The 19,976-nt window shown below is 49.9% G+C and overlaps 6 protein-coding genes across 6 annotated transcripts; 3 read left to right on the forward strand and 3 right to left on the reverse strand.

Moving 5' to 3' along the window:
- Positions 1-215: 215 nt before the first annotated feature.
- PV06_03865 (uncharacterized protein) lies at positions 216-1,799 on the reverse strand (the record flags this gene model as incomplete). The annotated part of the gene is made up of 2 exons (XM_016404685.1): positions 216-506; positions 597-1,799. 2 exons carry the CDS (start codon positions 1,797-1,799, stop codon positions 216-218), a joined length of 1,494 nt encoding a protein of 497 aa, XP_016265690.1.
- Positions 1,800-5,618: 3,819 nt separating this feature from the next.
- PV06_03866 (uncharacterized protein) lies at positions 5,619-8,368 on the forward strand (the record flags this gene model as incomplete). Its single annotated transcript, XM_016404686.1, has 9 exons — positions 5,619-5,699; positions 5,749-5,825; positions 5,890-6,810; positions 6,879-7,063; positions 7,123-7,137; positions 7,188-7,320; positions 7,438-7,653; positions 7,711-7,869; positions 7,927-8,368. 9 exons carry the CDS (start codon positions 5,619-5,621, stop codon positions 8,366-8,368), a joined length of 2,229 nt encoding a protein of 742 aa, XP_016265691.1.
- Positions 8,369-8,978: 610 nt separating this feature from the next.
- Positions 8,979-9,851, forward strand: PV06_03867 (uncharacterized protein; the record flags this gene model as incomplete). The annotated part of the gene is made up of 2 exons (XM_016404687.1): positions 8,979-9,764; positions 9,822-9,851. The coding sequence occupies 2 exons, from the start codon at positions 8,979-8,981 to the stop codon at positions 9,849-9,851; spliced, it is 816 nt and encodes a 271-aa protein (XP_016265692.1).
- A 419-nt stretch (positions 9,852-10,270) lies between these two features.
- Positions 10,271-11,458, forward strand: PV06_03868 (uncharacterized protein). The gene has a single exon (XM_016404688.1). It carries the CDS (start codon positions 10,365-10,367, stop codon positions 10,701-10,703), a length of 339 nt encoding a protein of 112 aa, XP_016265693.1. The 5' UTR covers positions 10,271-10,364; the 3' UTR covers positions 10,704-11,458.
- A 4,728-nt stretch (positions 11,459-16,186) lies between these two features.
- Positions 16,187-18,179, reverse strand: PV06_03869 (uncharacterized protein). Its single transcript, XM_016404689.1, has 2 exons — positions 17,885-18,179; positions 16,187-17,787 (listed from the first exon to the last, which is right to left on the reverse strand). Exons 1-2 carry the CDS (start codon positions 17,943-17,945, stop codon positions 16,355-16,357), a joined length of 1,494 nt encoding a protein of 497 aa, XP_016265694.1. The 5' UTR covers positions 17,946-18,179; the 3' UTR covers positions 16,187-16,354.
- Positions 18,180-18,391: 212 nt separating this feature from the next.
- Positions 18,392-19,940, reverse strand: PV06_03870 (uncharacterized protein). Its single transcript, XM_016404690.1, has 2 exons — positions 19,547-19,940; positions 18,392-19,389 (listed from the first exon to the last, which is right to left on the reverse strand). The coding sequence occupies exons 1-2, from the start codon at positions 19,671-19,673 to the stop codon at positions 18,551-18,553; spliced, it is 966 nt and encodes a 321-aa protein (XP_016265695.1). The 5' UTR covers positions 19,674-19,940; the 3' UTR covers positions 18,392-18,550.
- Positions 19,941-19,976: the final 36 nt, after the last annotated feature.

Below are 19,976 nucleotides of genomic sequence, written 5' to 3' on the forward strand. Positions count from 1 at the left end.
AGTCACAGTCCAAGCTCCGCTTCGTACGATTACTGCTATCGAGGAAACAATGACAAGGTAAAACTAACATTTATCTATACATTTGACTCGTTCTCGTTCTGGTTTACATAGGGCTGGACAAAGTGGTTGCAATCTGTGGTCGACGCCAAATATTCCATCTCGAAAGGGTGACATCTTCGGCAGCCCAGCATTTCTAGGAAGGGTGAACAGCAGGCTCAAGACGAATACTCATACTGTGCATGTGAGGGGTCGGCATGATCTCCTTTCTCATCTCTTTGACCTGTCAGGACCGCTTCCCCGTCCTCTTTGTCGTCCTTGTGGCGGCGCAGCTTCTCCTCCAGCTCAGCACGATGTTCTGGTTTGGCGTAGAGGTAGTCAATTTCTTCCAAAGTAAGGCCCTTTGTTTCCTTGACGAAGAAGTAGATGAAAAACACCTGCAAGACGTTGCCGATGCAGAAGAGAAGGTAGAATTTCCATCCGGCATGCGTGATGCCAATTGGGCCAACCTGTGTGAGGGAAACAGCGAATTGTTAGCCCAATCATATCCCACGCATTGATGCTCGCTGGGTTGGACCAGCAAACAGTGTGCGGCTTACCTTGACCACCACAAACGTCATGAGCCACTCCATACCCACAGACAGCGCCGAGCCTGCGTGGCGCAGATGAAGCGGAGTCACTTCAGCAGCGTACAGGAAAGGCAGACCGCACCATGAACAACCGTAGCAGAACTCGAATAAGAAGATAAAGACGACCGACGCCGTCAAGGAGGAGTTGTTGTACACTCCGAGCCCGATGGTGTAGCAGATCATGCAGATTGAGCAACCCACGGCTCCCCAGAGCAAGACAGGCCGCCGACCCAGGACCTCGACTGACCAGATGGCGGTCAGCGTGCCACCCCAGAAGACGAGGGACAAGCCTCCCGAGGTGATGCCTGCCTGATTCTGAGTCATGCCGAGATTGTTGATGAAGAGGTACGAGGCGTAGTACGCGATGAGGCAGATGCCCCCAAGCTGTTGGAAGAACTGGATCAGAATGCAAATCCAGATCCGCCATGTTGCGTTGACAGGCGACCGATCGAAGAAGACGTCTGTGATCCTGAATTTGACCTCATGTTCCACCTCCAGAGCCTGCATGACCTCGCGACGATGCTGCAGAACGGTGGGGTGGTCGATGGCCACGTTGAAGATGCGAGCAATGACCGAGTCTGCCTCCTCGAGGTGGCCTTTGCTGTACAGGTATCGTGGCGATTCCGGCAGCAACAGAATGGTTCCGAGTGTGAGGACACAGAAGACCATCTGAAAATAGAGTGGAAGGCGCCAAACGATCGGCCCCGTCATGTTCTTGACAGTCCCATAGTCGAACCAGTAAGCAATGACCAGCCCGAGAATGACGATCGATATCTGGACCGACACGAGGGCGCCGCGGCGAGAGGCGTGGGCACATTCCGACACCCAAACCGGGATGATGGAAGAGTTGATCCCCGTGCCAAATCCACCCACGACGCGACCGGCAATCATCATCGCGACCGACGTCGCTCCGCCTTGAAGTCCAGCACCGAGAATCAGAAGACAGCATCCGATCATCACCAGGACGCGGCGGCCGACCTTCATGCCGAAGATCGCGGTCCCGATACAGCCAACCAGACAGCCGATGTCGTAGATGGCCACCACGGTCCCTTGCAGGTTGGCGTCCGCGGGCGCGATCCCAAGCCCGTTCAGCAGCTGCGGTGTCGCGATCAGACCTCCAAACACTCCCTGGTCGTAGCCAAACAGCAGAAAAGCCATGGCGGACGAGAGCATGATGCTGACTTGGAGCCACGCCCCTTTGAGGGAGCTACAATAGCCGACATGAAAGTTTTCCATCCTTACAGAGGTATGAAAAGGTACTAAGAAGCCCAATGCTTCGAAGCTGTTTGACGGATTGCACCTCGAGCTTATAATTATATCGCACCACCAACTGATGCGTCTGCTCCATCAAGGGGCTCACAATAGCCAATGGGTCCATGGGCTGGAGCATTCCTCCAGGTATATACTCAAAATTCCGGGTCAGTGTACCTGGCAGATGTTCCCAGATACCGAGGAGAAAGATCTCCGAGTTCACCAATCTCCGACCCAGGAATTCCGGGCAGCCCCAGTTTTTCTGACCCCGTCGATAGGTCTGTCAATGACTGGTGGGTCTGGGGTATCCACAGGGAAGACGCTTCGTAGATCAAATTACCATTAGGAAGTCAAATGCTAGAACTTGTACTCTTGAAGTCTCTACGGGGAGCAAAGATCCATGTTGCCTAGGGAAATTTTGTGCGCGAGCTCCGAAGGACCAACCATGTCTTCCTAACGATTTCAATCTCCAGCACGGCAACAGATCATTAATTCGGGAAAGCAGGCGTTTCCTCAGACTTACAAGATATACATTGTTGAAAGACGTGGCTAGAATTGTTTCGCGCCTTTGAGAGACGCGCAGGCGTTCCTTATTCGATGTATATAAGCAAGGTACGGTAGAATGTGTGAAAAGGCCCCTTCTAGCTTTGGCCCTGCAAAATATTGTCCCATTCACTTGGCCAAGGTGATGTGATGCCACCAGCTGTGGTGATTTCTTCGAGGGGCGGCTGGAGACACTGCTGAGTGTAAAGTTGAGACGATGAAAGGGACGACCAACTTCCAAACATCGTGTCACCGGCGCCGTTCAGTTGCACGTCACTCTGGTCCTGAAGCTCGAAGAGATAACCCGATGAGAGGCCTTCAATGTCTTGTGCCGGGACATTTGGTGATGGACTTTCTGCTACTACAGGCTGTGTCGAAACATTGGCTGCTCGGATCCATCCAACATTGTCGAGGCTAAATTTGGCCTCGACTATCGTCTCGCCTTGTCTTGAATCCTTTCCGTCTACAGTAGCATGGCCAGGAGACTCCAAATATGTCGAATGGACTGGGAAACAGTCAGTAAGAGAGTTGATGTTGCAGGCCTCTCGAAAGATACGACATGACATACGGTCTCGCGGAGGGATTCCGGGTGTTTGTAGAGGATCTCCTGAACTCTTGCTAGCAGCCTCTAACAGTAGTACGGCCCGATGCACGGCCGTGAATCTCTTCCCGAGAGTTTGCAGAAGTCTCATCAAAGGTATCAAGCTTTGGGTCGCTAGGTCGTGTGCCTCCCCACGGGTTGATTTGGCCTCAAGGATTAGGATTGTCACGGCAGGCAGGAGAAAATGGAGGCTTCATACATTAGCGGGTGAGAACATTGAGGGAAATCACAAACTCACCTCCAAGCTGGCATGAATAACGGACATTGGGACCCCAAGGCATCTTTGGCTAGTTGAGAGGTTTGCCGGGCCGCATCGCATGCCCTTTTTCTAAACCTTCTACAACTCACTCTGTCACTTTCCGTATGCTGGCAGCGTAATGTGCACTTTGGGTCAAAGTAAAAGACGCAGTCTGCAGCCGCCATGATGATTAGCAGAAAAAGGCGCTCAGATGATGCACATTGTCCAGAATTCGACGAGGAGCGCTCGTCTGATCGTCCGAGCTGCTGGGACAAGACATCCACCCTCGTCTGCAATTGATCGCGACAAGCTGCCAGTTCCGGACTCATGAGAGCTATAGAAGACCTCGTTTCACTCTCATGTGTGATGTTATCATGGTGACTTGAAGGACATGGAGCGGCGTGCTTTATTGAAAGCATGTCATTGATAAGAGACATTAAGCGCACAAGACGCCCAAATGGTTCCATGAGATGCGCTGTAGCACCGGTGTAATTGCATGGCGATGATTTCGTTCTTGCGAATGGTAATCCTTGGTCGTTGAGCTCTTGTGATTCCAAAAGAGGCCCAATCTCGAGGTCTACTCTTATTTTTGGTGCTCGGCGCCGACTGAAGGCGAAAATTGTGTCGCTGACGAAGCAGCAACACCATAATCGGTGTAAAAATCCCTTTTCTTCAGCATCCTTTGTAGCACGCACCATTTTCAAAAGGTCGAGAGATTCGGCATAGGCTATTGCGGTCCCAGACCAGAAGCAGCAATCTCTTGCACCGTCTCTTACCTCAGGACTTTGCGTCATAAGTAAGAGAGCCTGTAAACGGTCGATAGGATCAGTCTCGACATCGCAATGCAGGAGATGCCTAACGCGCTCATAGTAGAGCTTCTGGGCATCTTGGGCGTTATTGTGTCCAAGTTTCTGTAGCAGAGACGCAGGCGCAAACTAAGTCGATGTCAGTGGTCTAAATCATGCTATGCTTGCAACCTGTCGACCTGGTCACTCACAGGACAAACAGCCATTATTACGGCATATACCTCCAGCAAACTTGGACGGGGGTTCCCCTTATTACTCGAGACTGCAGCAGGAGATGAAGCCAGCGCCACACACCCTGGGCGCAGGACGGGAAAAATTGGGTGGATGATGTCCCAATATATGGACAGCGAGTCTCTCACAACTGTCCTCGACGGAACTTCAAACACACCCTTGTTGGCAAGAAATTCAATGGTGATTGGTTCAAGATGGTTAGGTAAGGATGCAATGAACGATGGTAAACCACTGATCTGCCGTTTGGTCGGCTGGCACAAAGGCCTCGCTGATGCATCTTTTGCAGGTATAGAACTGCAGTTGAACTCATGTGTCTCTAAGATTGCGGGATCAAGCATGAATGGCTTGCTTCCCGTCGTCGCGGATGGATTGCAAGAATCGAAGGATGGCTGTCGGGGCAGAGACATGTCTTCGTAGTGACCCTCGAATTGTCCTCGCGAATCATGAGAATAAATTGGACTACATCCCGCTGCGCATTTGTCTGGTTGTTAGTTCCTCCGAAATGAACAACTTTACATTCAGGAGTCAGACATACAAAGCATCGGTTGGCGAGCTTCGGCCTGCACTCCACACTGAGACGAGGAGATGATGGGCCGTATAGTGACCTTGCGATCAAGCACAACGCAATGCTTCGAGTCGAGCTTGCAGTTTGTACATGGTATGCCTTCATGCTGCTGGTCGCACCGGACTTTTCTTTCGCGGCAAGATTCACACGCCCTGATCGCGCGACGCTTTCTTTTCATCACGGTCGTTGCCGAAAGAAGCCCTTCAGAGGTCTTTCCTATCCCCATCGTGTCATGAATTTGGTACATGTTACGCGCCGAAAACCCAAGAGCAAAATTGTTTTGCTGAACAAGGGGCCAAACCAATTCAAAATTCGCTTACGAGGGCCAGCTATCGAATGGACTCAGTCCACCAGGGGTAGCTAGTTGCTGGTGGTGTGGAGGCATCGTCGGCTAACACTTTGGGGAACCTGAGAGGGGCGGCGGTAGCAATGGACATGAATGGTCCATTCTTTCATCACCCCATTGTTGAACAGCGCCGTGGGGAAACGAAGAACACGGTCCACGGGCAGTCCACAGCCTCATACCAAATCATTGCGGGGAGACTCGCTGGTAGTGCTGCCCCTCGCAGATCCTTCCCCAGGCCAGATGTCGGAAAAGACCACGGAATTCACCAGTCTTACGGTAGGTTCAGCGAATGGAGAGCCGATCCTGAGAGTCTTGACGCCCGTCCCAGAGAAGAGCTTCTCTCTGATTCGATTATCTCACTGAGGGCGCGTTCAACCTGGTAGAGGAAGAAGAGGAAACAAACAGGGGAATATGCCTCCAGAAGGTGCAGTGCAAGCGAAGCGTCGATACTCATCCAACGCATGCATGACATGTAGAAGAGCCAAAATCAGAGTTGGTCCTCTCCCACAAGTAGAGGCGAGGGGGACGCTGACTGCCACAGTGTGACAATAAGAAACCTAGGTGTTCTAACTGCGTCTACCGTGATGTCGATTGCTTCCTTGGCGAAGACCGTCGAAAGTGAGTCTGTCCATCAGAGTTGAGAAACACTCAAGCGAAGAAAGAATAACATTTGTGCAAACAGACCTGCGTCCGTCATCAGCAAGAATCTCAAGAACAATGGAGCCAACCTCGAAGATATTCCCACGAGCAACTCTTTGATCATGTCGCCGCATGGCACCAAAGCCCCGGGAACAAACAACTGGCCAATGGTGGGTCCAGCGCCTCCAGAGTTGGGAAGGGTCGCTTGTTCGACGCAGTCGCCTGTAAGAGAGAAGATATTCAATCCCTTCAACTCTCTACCACAAGATGAACAACGCACGAGGTCGCAATTTGCAGACGCCGGGGTTGACTATTGGATCGAAATCGCCGGACAGGAAGGCTTCGCTGAAGCGAGCGATGAGCTCGATCTGCTGGATCTCAACACTACCGATACTGCCCATCTCTTTGGGCTTCCCAATGTTGATCTGCCGAAGGAAGCTCGCGGTGAATTCGGACAGGACAACCCCGACTACACGGCTGTCAGTACAACGTATGATATCGACCCATTGTTCAGCAACGAGCCTGAGGCATTCTCTGTATCAAATGACTCTGACCGAGCTAATGCCCCCGAAAAGAGTGCAAGTGAAGCAGAAAGCTGCCAGGTTCGGGTAGACGAGCCCACAGAGCAATTGGCCAGTAGACTAGGTTGTCTGCGCATCGCCGAGGACGGCCATTTGAGATATTACGGTGCTACGAGCAACCTTCATCTCATCCGAAACGGCTTCCAGCATTGTTTTCAGCCCTCTATCCGCACAATTCGCACTCACGGTCAGGATGCCCTTGAACGCGCTGGTCTACACTGGTCACCGGACACTCACTACGAAAACCATCTCACAACGTTATTCTTCACCTGGCACAACACATTCCTCGGTGTTGTGGATGAGGCTGCTTATTACCACCATCGCAAATTATATCGCTCTGGCAGCACCACCATATACTTTTCTCCAACGCTGGAGAATGCAATGTAAGCCCTCCTTGTTACCTACGGTGTTCTTTCTGTCCGGGTGTTCATGCCACTGACATGTGAGCAAGACTTGGAATTGGTGCCGCGTATGCTACTCGTAAGCACCAAGCGATCAAAGACGACCCTGCAGAATTCTTTGCCCACCGGGCGAAGGTGCTCTTGGACATCGAGATGGACAGCCCGAGTGTGGCAACGATTCAAGCACTGGTGACTTTGTCGGCCCACGAAGCGGCCTATGCAAGGGACTCCAGAGGTGAGAGTTGTTCCCCGGGATATATGGTGGCAGTTCACAGGCACTGACTCGATGCGCAGGATGGCTCTGCGCAGGTATATCGGTCGAATGTCACCTTTGAACACATCATCTTACATGGCCTTAGGAATGGCGGTGCAACTACTTTCGGATTTGGGATTGCATCTGGAGCTCGACCAGGCACGCTTCTTGGATCGTGACACTCCAGACACTACAAATTTACGTCGAACGGTCTTCTGGGCTACACAAGGATTGGATATGTGAGTCTTATGCTGAAAGAACTCCGTTCTCCTCGTCGGAAGGTTGAGAGACCGCGAGTCCGCGTCGACTCGCAGGTGTAATATCGACGGTGTGAGTTAACTTGAACCATTCTACAGCTTGTGGAGCGCCTACAGCGGCAGACCCTCGTCGATCCGATACGATGATCAGAAAATACCATTTCCTGCACCGTTCAACTCAGAAACATGGCGACCGTACGTGGATGAGGGTGACTCGACACAAATCCCCTCTGGCCTTGATGTGACCATAATCGGTCATACCCACGTTTACATGGCACAGTTGACAACCAAGATCCGCAAGATATCAAGGTTTTTGTTGGTCGACAACTTTCCTTTTGGTCCGAGTTGAGAGTCCTGACGGTTGTTGATTAGATATACTGGGCCACAAGTTGCAATGACCGAAGCAAAGACTTTTGCCAGAAACATGATGCGAGACCTACGACACTGGCAGAATTCTCTGCCCGCCGCGATGCAAGTGTGTCTGGATTCCGATGATGACGCCGAAATGCCCATAGCTCCGGCGGTGATCATGTTACAGTATGTTCGAAATGCGCACTCGTCATCTAACAGCTGCTGATCTCTGGATAGTCTACAATACCACGAAGCTGTCATCTTCCTCCAGAGGCCATTCATATCTGCGCCGGACTCGCCTGGAACAAACCTTTTCGAAGCAAACCAAGCCGACGATAGTGGCAGCATTTGCGATGCTTCTGCGAACGCCATCTGTCGTCTTGTCGTGATATATCGGCAGCAGTGGAACTTGCGACGCGTCCACGCACAAATCGTTGCCATAATCCTCACGGCTGCTCTCATTCATGTTCATAATTGCTGCGTATTTTCGAGTTCCAAAGGGTTGGAGGCGCATAAACAACTGTCGATATGCTTCCAGGCCTTAGGTGAAATGTCACATTTCAATATGAGTACACGGGCTCTCGAAATTATCTTGTCGCTGCGACGGGATTGGCAAGAACAAATATTTCGCGACCTGGGGAGAAAGCGGCTCGGTGGCGATCTTCAACGGCTATATTAGAAGGAATCAGAACGACGCCATTGTGGTTTTTCTCATTGTTATCTTGCTACTGTTGTTCCACTAAAATTCTCATCCTTCAGGGCTCCAGTGCGCTTTGGGCACGGAATTTTTGAACTCGCCAGCTTCGGTAGTTTTTCCAATACCTGAACTTGCCTTCCTCCGGCCTGGAGTTTGATCCAGGCCATTATAACGTCCGTAGAAATGATTTTTGATGACGGAAAATATCATATGACGTCTCCTTTGCACGTCTTGAGGAACCCAAAGTCTGAAGCAATGTAAAACATGTTTATTTACTTGTCGTCGATGGAATCTCCATAGTTAGCGACGTAATTGCCAGACTACTATCCCAACATCTCTTCAACCCACAGGCCAAGTCAGAGGAGAATACTCCGCTGTAACTCGGGTAAATTCCGACGATCCGCGGCATGTCCTCTGCGCCAGCTGAGATGCCGTCCAGGTTTTTGCGGTCTTCATCTGTTCGGAAATCAGCAAAGAAGATCCGAGGAAAAGTGGTCTAAATGATCTCCGAGAACAAAAATGCTGTCGCGACTTCGAGCATGACAGGGTAGTTATACCACACCATAGGAAACATCAGCAGTGCCCGACAACCATGTCGTACAGTGATTTGAAAGAAAGGGCGTTCATTGTCACTGGTGCCGCCTCGGGCATGGGCCGCAAGACTGCCCAACTGCTGGCCAAACAAGGAGCCAATCTGGCGCTGCTTGATCTGCGAAAACCAGACGATACTCTTGTTGAAATCGAGTCGCTGGGCGTTCGAGGACTCGCCTTTTCCTGCGACGTCCGGGATGCCGCAGGGGTGGAGTGTGCCATCACAAAGGCGAAAGACCATTTTGGTGCCCTCCACGGCGCTGCAAACATGGCCGGAATTGTTGGGAGCCAGGGTCTCAAAGGCAAAGGTCACGCCCTGGACATTCTGCCCGACGAGGATTGGGATTTTATCATGAATGTGAACCTCGACGGAGTCAAGAATTGCCTTCGAGCCGAACTGAACGTGTTGGAGGATGGAAGCTCGATAGTCAACGCGGGCAGCATTGCGGGCCAACAAGCCTGGCCCTTTCTGGGTCCTTACTGTGTCAGTAAGGCCGGGGTTCTCAGTCTGAGCAAGATTGCCGCACAGGAAGCAGGGTCTCGAGGCATCCGAGTGAATGCGGTCGCACCGTTAAGTGGATCGGATCTCCCGTACAGAAAGGATAAACAAACTAACATCGACAGGGGTATGATCCGAACGCCTCTGACACAGGCGATAGGCAGCGACCAGGAACTGCACGACGCGATGGGTGTCAGGACAGCTCTGAATCGCATTGGAGAGCCAGAAGAAGTCGCAAGATTGATTGTCTTCCTCTTGAGTCAGGAGGCTAGCTATGTGACCGGCACAGTAAGTGCGCCGCGGGTTGTGAATGTCGACTCATGAGCACTCACATTCACTTTCTAGGTTATCAATGTTGACGGCGGATATTCATAACGACTACTCAGTGATAATCTATTCTTCTCACGCCCAGTTTTTATGCTCTATTCCATTTTGTACTTTGAGTCTATTCTCAAAAAGACCGTCTTCTGTGATTTATGCCGAGTTTCGGTTGCTTCTAGTAGACTATAGTACAAAATTTAGAAAAAGAGATTATAGCTGATAAACTTGGAGATCTTCAAAAGCTCAGACTGTCCGTCTAAGAGTCTTCAGGTATAAGAGCGTGAGAGCGTAAGTGAAAGTGAGAAGAGATCGAGTCGCGAGCAGTTCGTCGTCTTAAAAGCGGCAACCTTGGTTATTGTTCTCAGCCTTGTCCAGCTGCAACATCACAAGGCTGCGAACTCCTGCCCAATTGCCAAGGCGCAACAATCCATCTTCTCCAACTCTTGAACTGCGAAAGTACTTTCTATCTTCGACCTACTTCCGCTCCTCTTGGATTCTTTCTCGACATCGTCTTTTGCTATTATTGCTTGTTGTACGTTGTACCAGTCTGTCACTCGCGCTTCAATCATGTCCACTTCCACAGCAGCTAGCCACACTCGATCCCTTTACCGTCGGCTTTTGCGCGAGCTCCCACCTCTTCCCACTCCACGACACAAGCACCCAAAGACACCGATTCACGCCTCGATCCGTTCACATTTCTCGCTACCTTTGGCCAATGCTTCCCCTGAATACGCAAACGCCCGCCGTCAAGAAGCCGAACAGTTCATCACCTATCTCCGCGCACAGCGCACGTACAATGTCCTGCTTCAGAGATACAATCCCGGCATGAACATGGACGAGGAAGAGCGAGTTAGACTTACAGCCAGAAGAGTCGGAATGGAATTGCCCATCGAATGGAAAAAATGAGAGTGTGGGACCAATTCAATAAAGAGTGCCAGGGAAAAGATATATCCATCGCCGCCGTCGCCGCCACCACAACATGGTGCCGGGTGGTCTGAGGTAGTCACCCAAATTGGGCCGACGATGATTAGGGACTTGCTGGTTATAACGAAGCACGTCTCATCTACAGTTCCACCAACGCAGATACGGCGAACCGATAACCCTGGGAAGACCTTGCCTCATTGTTACAGTCCGTGGCCGCATGGATGGAGTTCAATCACTCCCACAGCCCGGGCAGGAATTCAGATTGGATAGTGGCGTGTTGGGAGACATGCAAGAGGTTGACCCCCATCTCCGACAGAGGGGCAAAAGGTCGCCTAGTTTTTCAAGGCGATTTACAAGGCGATTTTTGGAGGTTCGAGTCTCCTCAATTGCCTAGGACAGCATTATCCCACTCCACGAGAACGATCTCAGCGGGTACGGGCTTTGCGAGATCATCACAACGTCTGAAACGAGTTATGAAAAGCCCCCGATGAGGTCACATAATTCGTGTCTGCTACATTGCGCGGCCAAGAGACACGAAGTCCGGACAGTTCTACCCATTATGACCCTCTTTGCCAAGCAGAAGGGCTATTCAACGAGTTTAGAGTCGAAGTGGCAATCTAGGATGACAATTTGAAATTATCTGTGATGCACATAATCCTGCGGTCTATCCTGATCCAAGCAACATTGTGTACAATAAAAAGAAACGTCAATGTCAATGTAGAACTTTAGAATATCACTCCTGCTTCTTGAAGTATCATAATTTTTCCTGTGATTTACCACTGTCGGAAAGCTCAGAGCACCGTTGACGCCCAATTTACTACTGGTGATGTGGACCAAATTCTCCTTGATATCAAGCTCCAAATCCTGAATATTGGCCAATGTGTTTTGGCAGAAAAAAATATCGCGTAAAAAGCTCATCAGCTTGTAAAAACACATACACTTGCATCTCCATTCAGCCTGCGTAGCTCCCAGAACTTTTTGAGTCGGACGGTGATGTTCCGTTAATGGTGCTGTTTCCTACACAGGAGACGTACATTAGGATCTTGGGAGAGTGGACCCTGTCGTCTACATCTGACCTTGGGGTTTCCAAGGCCAGCTGCCGTATGGCCAACAGAACTTTCAAACGTTGGTTCAGAGAAGAGCCAACAGTCCAAGTCTGTTTATCTGATTTTCATATGATGCCGGGGCGAGGTGCCCCTTGGTGTGCCCTCACCCTCGACATCCTCATTGCCAGTCAACAAGTTCCATCATTGTCGTGTCAGTGTACGATCCGAAGACCGGTAGATCAGAATCAGTTTGGATATCCGGGAGTAGAAAATTGTTCAGCCAGTCAGAGTCGTTGACAACGTTGTCGAAATTCAGGGGCTCCTCAGAATGGATTTGAGCCGTTGAAGAAACTTTGGTAGCCACTTCTGTCGTATTGATGTCGAGAGTATTGCTCGTGTCGAGGCCTGTGAAGGGACATGTGAATTCAGACTGCTGGTCAAGGTAAGGCATGCGACATGAATCATCGAAGTCCTCGTTGTCGCCGAGTACTGGCAGTTCCCAGTCGATAGGGTCCAGGGCGTACAGGTTGTTCATCGTTGGGTTCAACCCTGCTGCGCTTTCCACAAATTGCGCCCCTGAGGCTGATTCACGTTGCTGAAGATTCAAATTGCAACCTGCATGTTCATCTCCAGAGATTTTAGTCGTTATAACCGAAGGTATTGTCGTCCAGGTGTCTGCAGGACAGCTCGTCGACTCAACAGACGAGAAATGTGCCGATGAGTTTTGCAAAAGCTCGTCTGCCCCGTTAGGTGTGGTTTGGCCACCATTCTGATATACTAGGCACACTTGGAACGTCTCCAGTGACGATGGTAGTTCCTTGAAGTTGTGTTGCTCGCAGTTGACAATGAAAACTCCCTCAACTTCAGCAACATCCACGGCGTTTGACTCAATGATCGGACACGCATGAATATCTGACCGTTCGCCGCCAATGCTCGCGCCATCGTCGTTCCATATCCTCCATTCCGACCCACTGTCGTCTTTCACCGCATCAAGTCCGATTCGTGACATTTCCTCTCCGAGCTGCTCGATCACAAATTCTAGCCGTCTTTCCTCCTCAGACTCTCGCTGCTCAATCGCTCTGGTATTATTCTCAGAGATGTATTGAAGAGTAGCCTCCAGTTGATTGGCTTCATGCAGACAAAGCTGCATGTCTGTATTCTCAGAACCATATACCTTCTCAAACCCTGCGGAGGCGCGACGGTACCAGAATGCCGCTTCGGAGTAGTCTTCACTAGAATCCAACATTCCCGCGAGCAGACTCATGGCTTCGAATGGTACACTTGCGCCGTCAGACTCTGGTGGCATTCGTACGTCCACCAGCTCGCGACAAATTTCCTCTGCCTCACTAAACCTCTCAGCTAGCCAGCATGAGCCTGCCATACATAAACTCCATCTTCGGTATACCCAATGATCATCTCCTAAGGACTCACTGTAATGGTTCAATTTGTCGCTGCAAAATTCATATGCTGCTTCAAGACCTTGTTCATCCTGTATGGCCATCGCCATTGCACGTTCAATATTATAGAGGTAGCTCGAAGGTAGATGATGTTGTTGAAGTGCAAGCTCCCTAATCAGCTCTAAGAAAACGGAGTAGGGAAGGTTGTTTGTATCGAGGTCATGCCTTCGGAGATCCAAGAGCATTAGAACAGGATGCATTGTTGACAGCGACTTCTTCGCGACGGTGTATATGTATTGTAGGAAAGTATTCCAAAATCGATCAGCTTGACGGTAGAATGCTCTCGAGCATATGCTCACGATGACTCGCAGAAGGTCGAGATGCTGCGCAGCGACGACTTCTGCAGTCATCGTGAAGAGCTCTTTCAGAAGTAGCTGTATAAGAAATGGACTCTTTGCTTCAAACGTAATTGATATGCTAAGTGCAAGATTGTGGAACTCTCTTGGAGTTGGTACATCAAACGGTTCCCGGAAACGATCTTTCTCCTTGGTCAGTTTCCAGCTGTAGTAAGAGTGGATCTGATAACCAGTCTTTTCAAAATAGGAAATCCCAGGGGAAATTTGCAAAGTGACTCGAGGTATGCTTATCTGGCGGCGTCCTTGCATTGTCTTGTCCACGGCTCGCTGAGATGCACTTGTTGAGCGGCCAAGTTGGTTGCCATTTGAATAGCTCTGCCGGGTGGCTGCCCTGAAGGATTCGGGAAAATGTCGTTTCATTCGATCGATCGGTACTTCTCGCTGGCCGACTGTTGGGCGCGGGGCGGCAATCCCGGATTTGTAGAAGGGTCGTACTGCATCAGCAGCGGCAGCGAGTTCAATCTTCTTGAAGTACTTCTGCAGACCCCATTTATTCAGTCTGAGCTTATACATATGTATCCTGAATGAACTGGTTAGTTCGAGGCTAAATTCAAGGCGGAATGCCTAACACTCACGATGCGTGGAAGTTGTGCAGAGCGGCTAGATGCCTGGCAGTTTCCTTCAAAGTCAATTTCTCGTCGACTAATAGACGTTTCAGGTCTGGTTTGATTCGTTCCCATTCCTCCTCTGGTGGCGCTCGGTTGCGAGTTACTTTGGCAACCTTCATACTGTCTAGAAGGGTTGGTGAGAGGAAACAGTCGAGGGGCAGCGAGCGTGGTAGACTTCAGCCTGGTCCGCGCGACTCGGTAGACGGAGCAATATAGGTATAAAGAGTATAATGGAATTACGCAATGTCCTTGATACCGAGTTGGTTGAATATGACATGATCACAAAGAGACAAGAGCTGAGGAGAAAATATCTATTCCTTATATCGTTCAGCCTCGATGCAAAAGTGGTTATGAATTGAGGCCGGTGAGGCTGAGGCATGCGAGCTTATTGGGCATCATCTCGCCTATGTCAATTCTCTGATTGGACATCCATTTCACACAACGACTTTTGCTAGAGGCCAACAAGAGAGAGGTTGCCGCCTTACCGCCAGCGTCAGGCTGTCAGCCTCGGCGGGACAACAACTTTGGCAGAGAAGGAATGAACCGCACATCAGACGATGCCATGGGCATTTGATACCCACAAGCTATTCAGAACTCTCACGTTTCACTCCTCAGTCTATTAACAGGAGTAATTGGCTTCCCTACGACCCTCCCATCCGGACCCACAACAGCCAATATGTTCTTCATGGCATTCAACTCGAAATTCATTCGCGTCTCAATCACACCTCCTCCATTATGCGTGGTAAGAGTCACGTTGTCCATCTTGGCCAGGACCGGTGAAACCTGCGGCTCATGATAATGAACATCCAACCCCGCCGCTGAAATCTTTCCGGTTTTCAAAGCATCAATCAGAGCCTCTTCATTCACAACCTCTCCTCTGGCTGTATTTATCAGTCTTGCTCCATCCTTCATACACGCAATGCTTTCCTTGTTGATGAGATTCTTCGTATGTGCATTCAATGGCACATGCAGAGTCACACAATCCGCAACACCGAGCAACCCTTCCGGTGTCTCGTGATACGTAACATCCAACCTCTCTTCTTCGCTCAGAGGTTGTCTCAAAACATCATAATAATGTACCTTCATCCCAATAGCTTGAGCTTTTGGAACTAATTTCTTGGAGATACTCCCCAACCCGATGATCCCCAAAACATGAGCAGCGGGATTATGAGAGATCGTCCCAATCATTTTGTGAGTCGCCGTAAAGATCTCAGGATCCGCCGTCCTCGCCGCCAATTGCTGTCGGGTGAAATTTCGAAAAACAGACAAGATCATGTACAGTGCAGCATCTGACACGGCGTCGTCCGAAGCTCCGGCACCGTTGGCGTACCATATCCCTTTGCGGGCGAGGGCGTCAGTGTCGGCCCAGTTGTACCCGGCGCCCGCCGAGGCGAAGATCCGAACAGACGATGGGAGCAGTGAAATCAACTCGTCGTCCCACTGTCCCATTTCACCTCCTGTTTGGAAATGAGGTCTGAAGATTGCTGAAAATTGACCGAATCTGAAACTCGATTCGGAAACGTTCCACGATTAGCTTCGAAGTCTCAAAGGTTATCATTCATCATATCAAATGCGTGTCAAACTGACCTGTTTTGTCTGAGTGCTGCTATGAATTCTTCCCGTGTACCCGTGTCGTTACGGACGACGTTATACCGGGTTACGAACTGGGTACTGTAGAAATCGTGGTTATATTTGATTGCATCTCCAAGATGGAGAATGATGGGCCTCGACATGTTGGTCAAAGATATTGCAGAATGTATCAAAAACAAAAGAAAGTATCTGACAGTCTAGAATCGAGGTTCGAACATTGAACCGACAGTATGATATGCGGAGTGTGTATTTGTCCTTGAATTTGTAGTGTCGTCGACAAACCCCCCCCCACAGTGGATCGATCTAAACGTCGGGGTATAGACCGATCTTCTCCGTGGGGGAAATGTACATACTCGTAGACGACCGACGCCTTTTTAGTTTTGAACCGATGAGTGGTTGTTGAATAATCAGAGATATTCAAGTATATCCCAATTGTGATTATTCTAGTGACTTGATAGTTTCAACCCAAACCAGACAATTCCATTACCCACGACCTATATCTCTCAATGATACCGGTTCTAATAAAGTGCTCCTTGTGACCACCGCCTATGTACAAATGATGAGAATATCCCGGTCTTATTCATCTTCCGCAATACGTACAAGACCTTCTTGTACCCTTCGACAAATAGCTTTGACAAATTCAGACTCATTACCAGACTGAGACTGAGACTGATGAGTTCCCAAATCCAGAGCCCCGATTTGCCAGGTTGCCGTGATAGTCATCGGGCCACCATCGACACTGACGGCGTTAAAAAATAACGTCGGTCCACTCACACTCGCCGGTTGTGCAAAGACCATTTTTTGAATCTGTACGCCCGACGAATTCCTGTTTGACCGGAAACTCATCAAGTTACTAAGTTCATATGAACAATCTCGTTTCTCACCGATTTTGGAAAGTGTCCACGACCTGACGTCGTTCAGATACCTCAGCAGACCCAGAGATTGATCTTTTGTTTTTTGTGACACTGCCGCCAACTTTGTCGTCATGGATCTAGCAACCGTCCATGATCGTGTGCCCGTACCAATCGATTGTCTGTCGATGATCTCGGTATCTCCACCGGCATATAAACCCATCTCGTCGGCCGGTATACCGACCGCTCCTCGCATATTGATGGTTGTCTGAGCTGCAAGGTTTTCGTACTTGGTGGAAGGCAAGAGTTTAAACATCGCTTCCGATATGAGTTCGTGAAGCAAGCCCGTCATCTTGGCGCCGCCAATTTTCGTTCCTCGACACGCCTCGAGGACTTTTTTGAGTGTGGTTGAATCAACCGAAAACATTTCCAGACCTGTTTTAAGTTTGTCTGGGTCGTCGTAGAATATAGAACGGCCGAGCCACGTGGTGGGAGTGATGATGTTTGCCCGGAAACCAAACGAAGGAGGCAAATACACGCTGAGCAAAGGCGAAAATAAGAAAGACCAAGATATCGGTAAGTTCTTTTTCGTGTCAAATGGTGGAGGTAATTGTCGGAAGGTAGGAGAGTACACTAGGGTCTCTTTTTCATTCCCATCACGGCCTGTATCTCCCGGTTCTCGCTGGATAGAATCAAGGAAAGTCTGGTGAAAAATCATACCAGACATCCCGTCCAAAGGTCCATGAGAATATGCAAAGGCAACGAAAACCCGGCAGTCATCAAATGGCAAAATGATCACTTTCCAAGGTGGGATTCCCTGTGCTGGTTTCATGTCGAGAATATCTGGCAATAACCGTGCGATCGCTTCTTCTTCGTCTTGATCAGTCTTTCGAGGTTGAGGTCTGATTTCTACATGATTGGCAAGATCGAGTCGTGGACAAGACTCGAAATAAGGAGAATTGGTATCGGCCCCAGAAATGATGGTGCTGAGGTGTGGGTGGCTGTCAATACATTTCTTGATGGCAGGTGCAAAAGTGTGTACTATAGAAGTCGAGTCTTTTGTCGGGTGGGAGAATTCGAATTCGTATAAACCACCAACCACGATCGTACGATAAAAGTCGAGTTCTTCACGAATGATGCATCGGCATTCGTTTGGACCTGTAGGGAGAGTTCAGTCTAGCTACAATCGAAACATCGTATGCTTTCTCTTTGTTTTCTGAAAGGGAGAAAGAAAGAGAGAAGTGCATAGACTTACTGGCAGCTCTGAGGTAATTGTCACCGTACTCGTGTACGGGAGTCGATCTAGACCACCACATTTTTGGGGAGATAGGAAACAAGTGACTTGAGTGGCTCGGAAAACCGCTTGCGCTTTCTCCTAGTACTAGTTGGCGAAACTCGAATCCGAAAGAAACGATCGGGCGAGGCGTTCTCGATGAACCGGGTACGGAGTGCTCTTTTATATCTCAACCAGCATAGACGAGTCTATGCACCGAATCTAAGATGGCGACCGCCGGGGGGTCCGGCCACAATACATCATCATTGGAACATTACTTTCATCCCTCAGGAGTGTCAAAAGTTGACATGAGTACAAGTTGTTCCCCCCGGAGGTCAACTTATCCGTCACACTAAGAGTTGCGAGCGACGGTTGTGGCTCGTGCAGACACGCGACTTTTGACCCCCTTTTTCCCCCTTGGTTTCGGACTCCACCGGAAGGTTGACACCAAATGCAGTAAAGCGCCATCCAAGGACCGTATCTCCGGAGGTGGACAATTCAGATCTCTGATGTTCAGAGAAATGACCATGTTGCAAGGAATATTTCACAGGGTTATATGTCAATAAGATCTACTATGTAATTGCACGCAGGAGATAAAATGAAAACTGGTCAGGTTTCTTCGTCTTCTCCCGTCCATCAAGATGCCTCTCATTGTACGACGAGCACCAGACTCGCCCCGATACCCTCACTGTCCAAAGGTCGCTCGTCGACTTCATCTTCTCCGGCGGCCGGGACATAAAGTCTGATTTCTCTGATCCCCACACCGCGCTCCTTCAGCCAGGCTTCATCTTCACCGTCCCTCGGGGCGTGAAGCTCGATGCCGATCCTGTCCTTGACCCCTTCCATGGCTTTCTCGTTGGGCGAACTCAAGGCAAAACTCACGTTGGTGTTGGGGAGGTATCGGAAGCCACCGTGAACTTTGGCATCGGCACCGGTGACGCTGCTGTACAACTTCATATAACTTTTGATCCGTGGTTCCGGGACCACAACGTCAACGGACATGATACCTTTGGCGCCGCAAGGGTGAGTCGAGATCGAAGTGTCGGTGGAAGGAACACGCAAGTTTCGATCGGTCACGTCGTGACAGAAGAAAGGCGTATCGAGTCGGCCGGTGGGAAAGTATCGATCAATCGGCTTCGGAACGTTCGGTGCTTCATTGTCAACCATAGGCTTCGTGACGTACCATTCACACTGTTGGCCGTCTTTACGTTTGCGTCCACCAAAGAGGGGCTGCTTGAAACGTATCCCCAATCCGCCATCACCGTCACCATCAACGTCACCGTCACCGTCACCGCCAGCCGACTCGAGTCGTTTCGTCACCGCGGCATGCGTCTCTTGCGCAGTTTGCGGCGTGGTGAGGGCAAAGTCAATGAGACCAGGAGATTTTGATGCCCAATCGAAGAACTCTTTCGGTTCCGTTATCCAATTCAAAAGTTCGATACAAGTGCCATCGGCGAATATGATCAATTTGTTTCTAGAAGAGCCCCCTGGGACATCAAAGGTCATGCATGAGCTGGAGGAACCTCTTTGGAAAATAACCGAGAAACATGATGCACGTAAGATAACAACACGACATGGAGGGGCGTGAATCTGTGGACTAGTATAACCCAGAAAGACCAACTTGGAAGTATGTGGATTTGTTACCTGCATGAGTTCCTCCTTCAATGACGTTAAAATTGTCGCTGAGCCACGCCGGTAGATTCTCAAAGTCGTGCGTGCTCAACAGAAGGATGACATGGTCGTGACTGTACTCAGATACAGACTCAGTCATTGCACTGATTGTGAATCGACTTTCAGAAGAGGGAAAGAGGGAGGAATCAAACGGCGCTCCAAAGATCTTCAAAAGGTGGAAGTGTCAAGGAGAGAATCAAGGGCACCGAGTGAGTGAGCGAGGATCGTCTTCGTCAGAAATGAGTCACCACGATCTTCGTCCTTTACCTCCGGAGCAGCGTGAAGATGTCCTTATCCGAGTACCTTGGGATCTGGAGATGCCGTAATCTCAAAGTGTAAGACAAACTGAGCAAAATGTCTTGGCACGTTTGTTAACCTTGGCAGAGGTAACAGATTACAGGGT

Source organism: Exophiala oligosperma (assembly GCF_000835515.1).
Source record: "Exophiala oligosperma strain CBS 72588 unplaced genomic scaffold supercont1.3, whole genome shotgun sequence".
Taxonomy (NCBI): Eukaryota; Fungi; Ascomycota; class Eurotiomycetes; order Chaetothyriales; family Herpotrichiellaceae; genus Exophiala; species Exophiala oligosperma.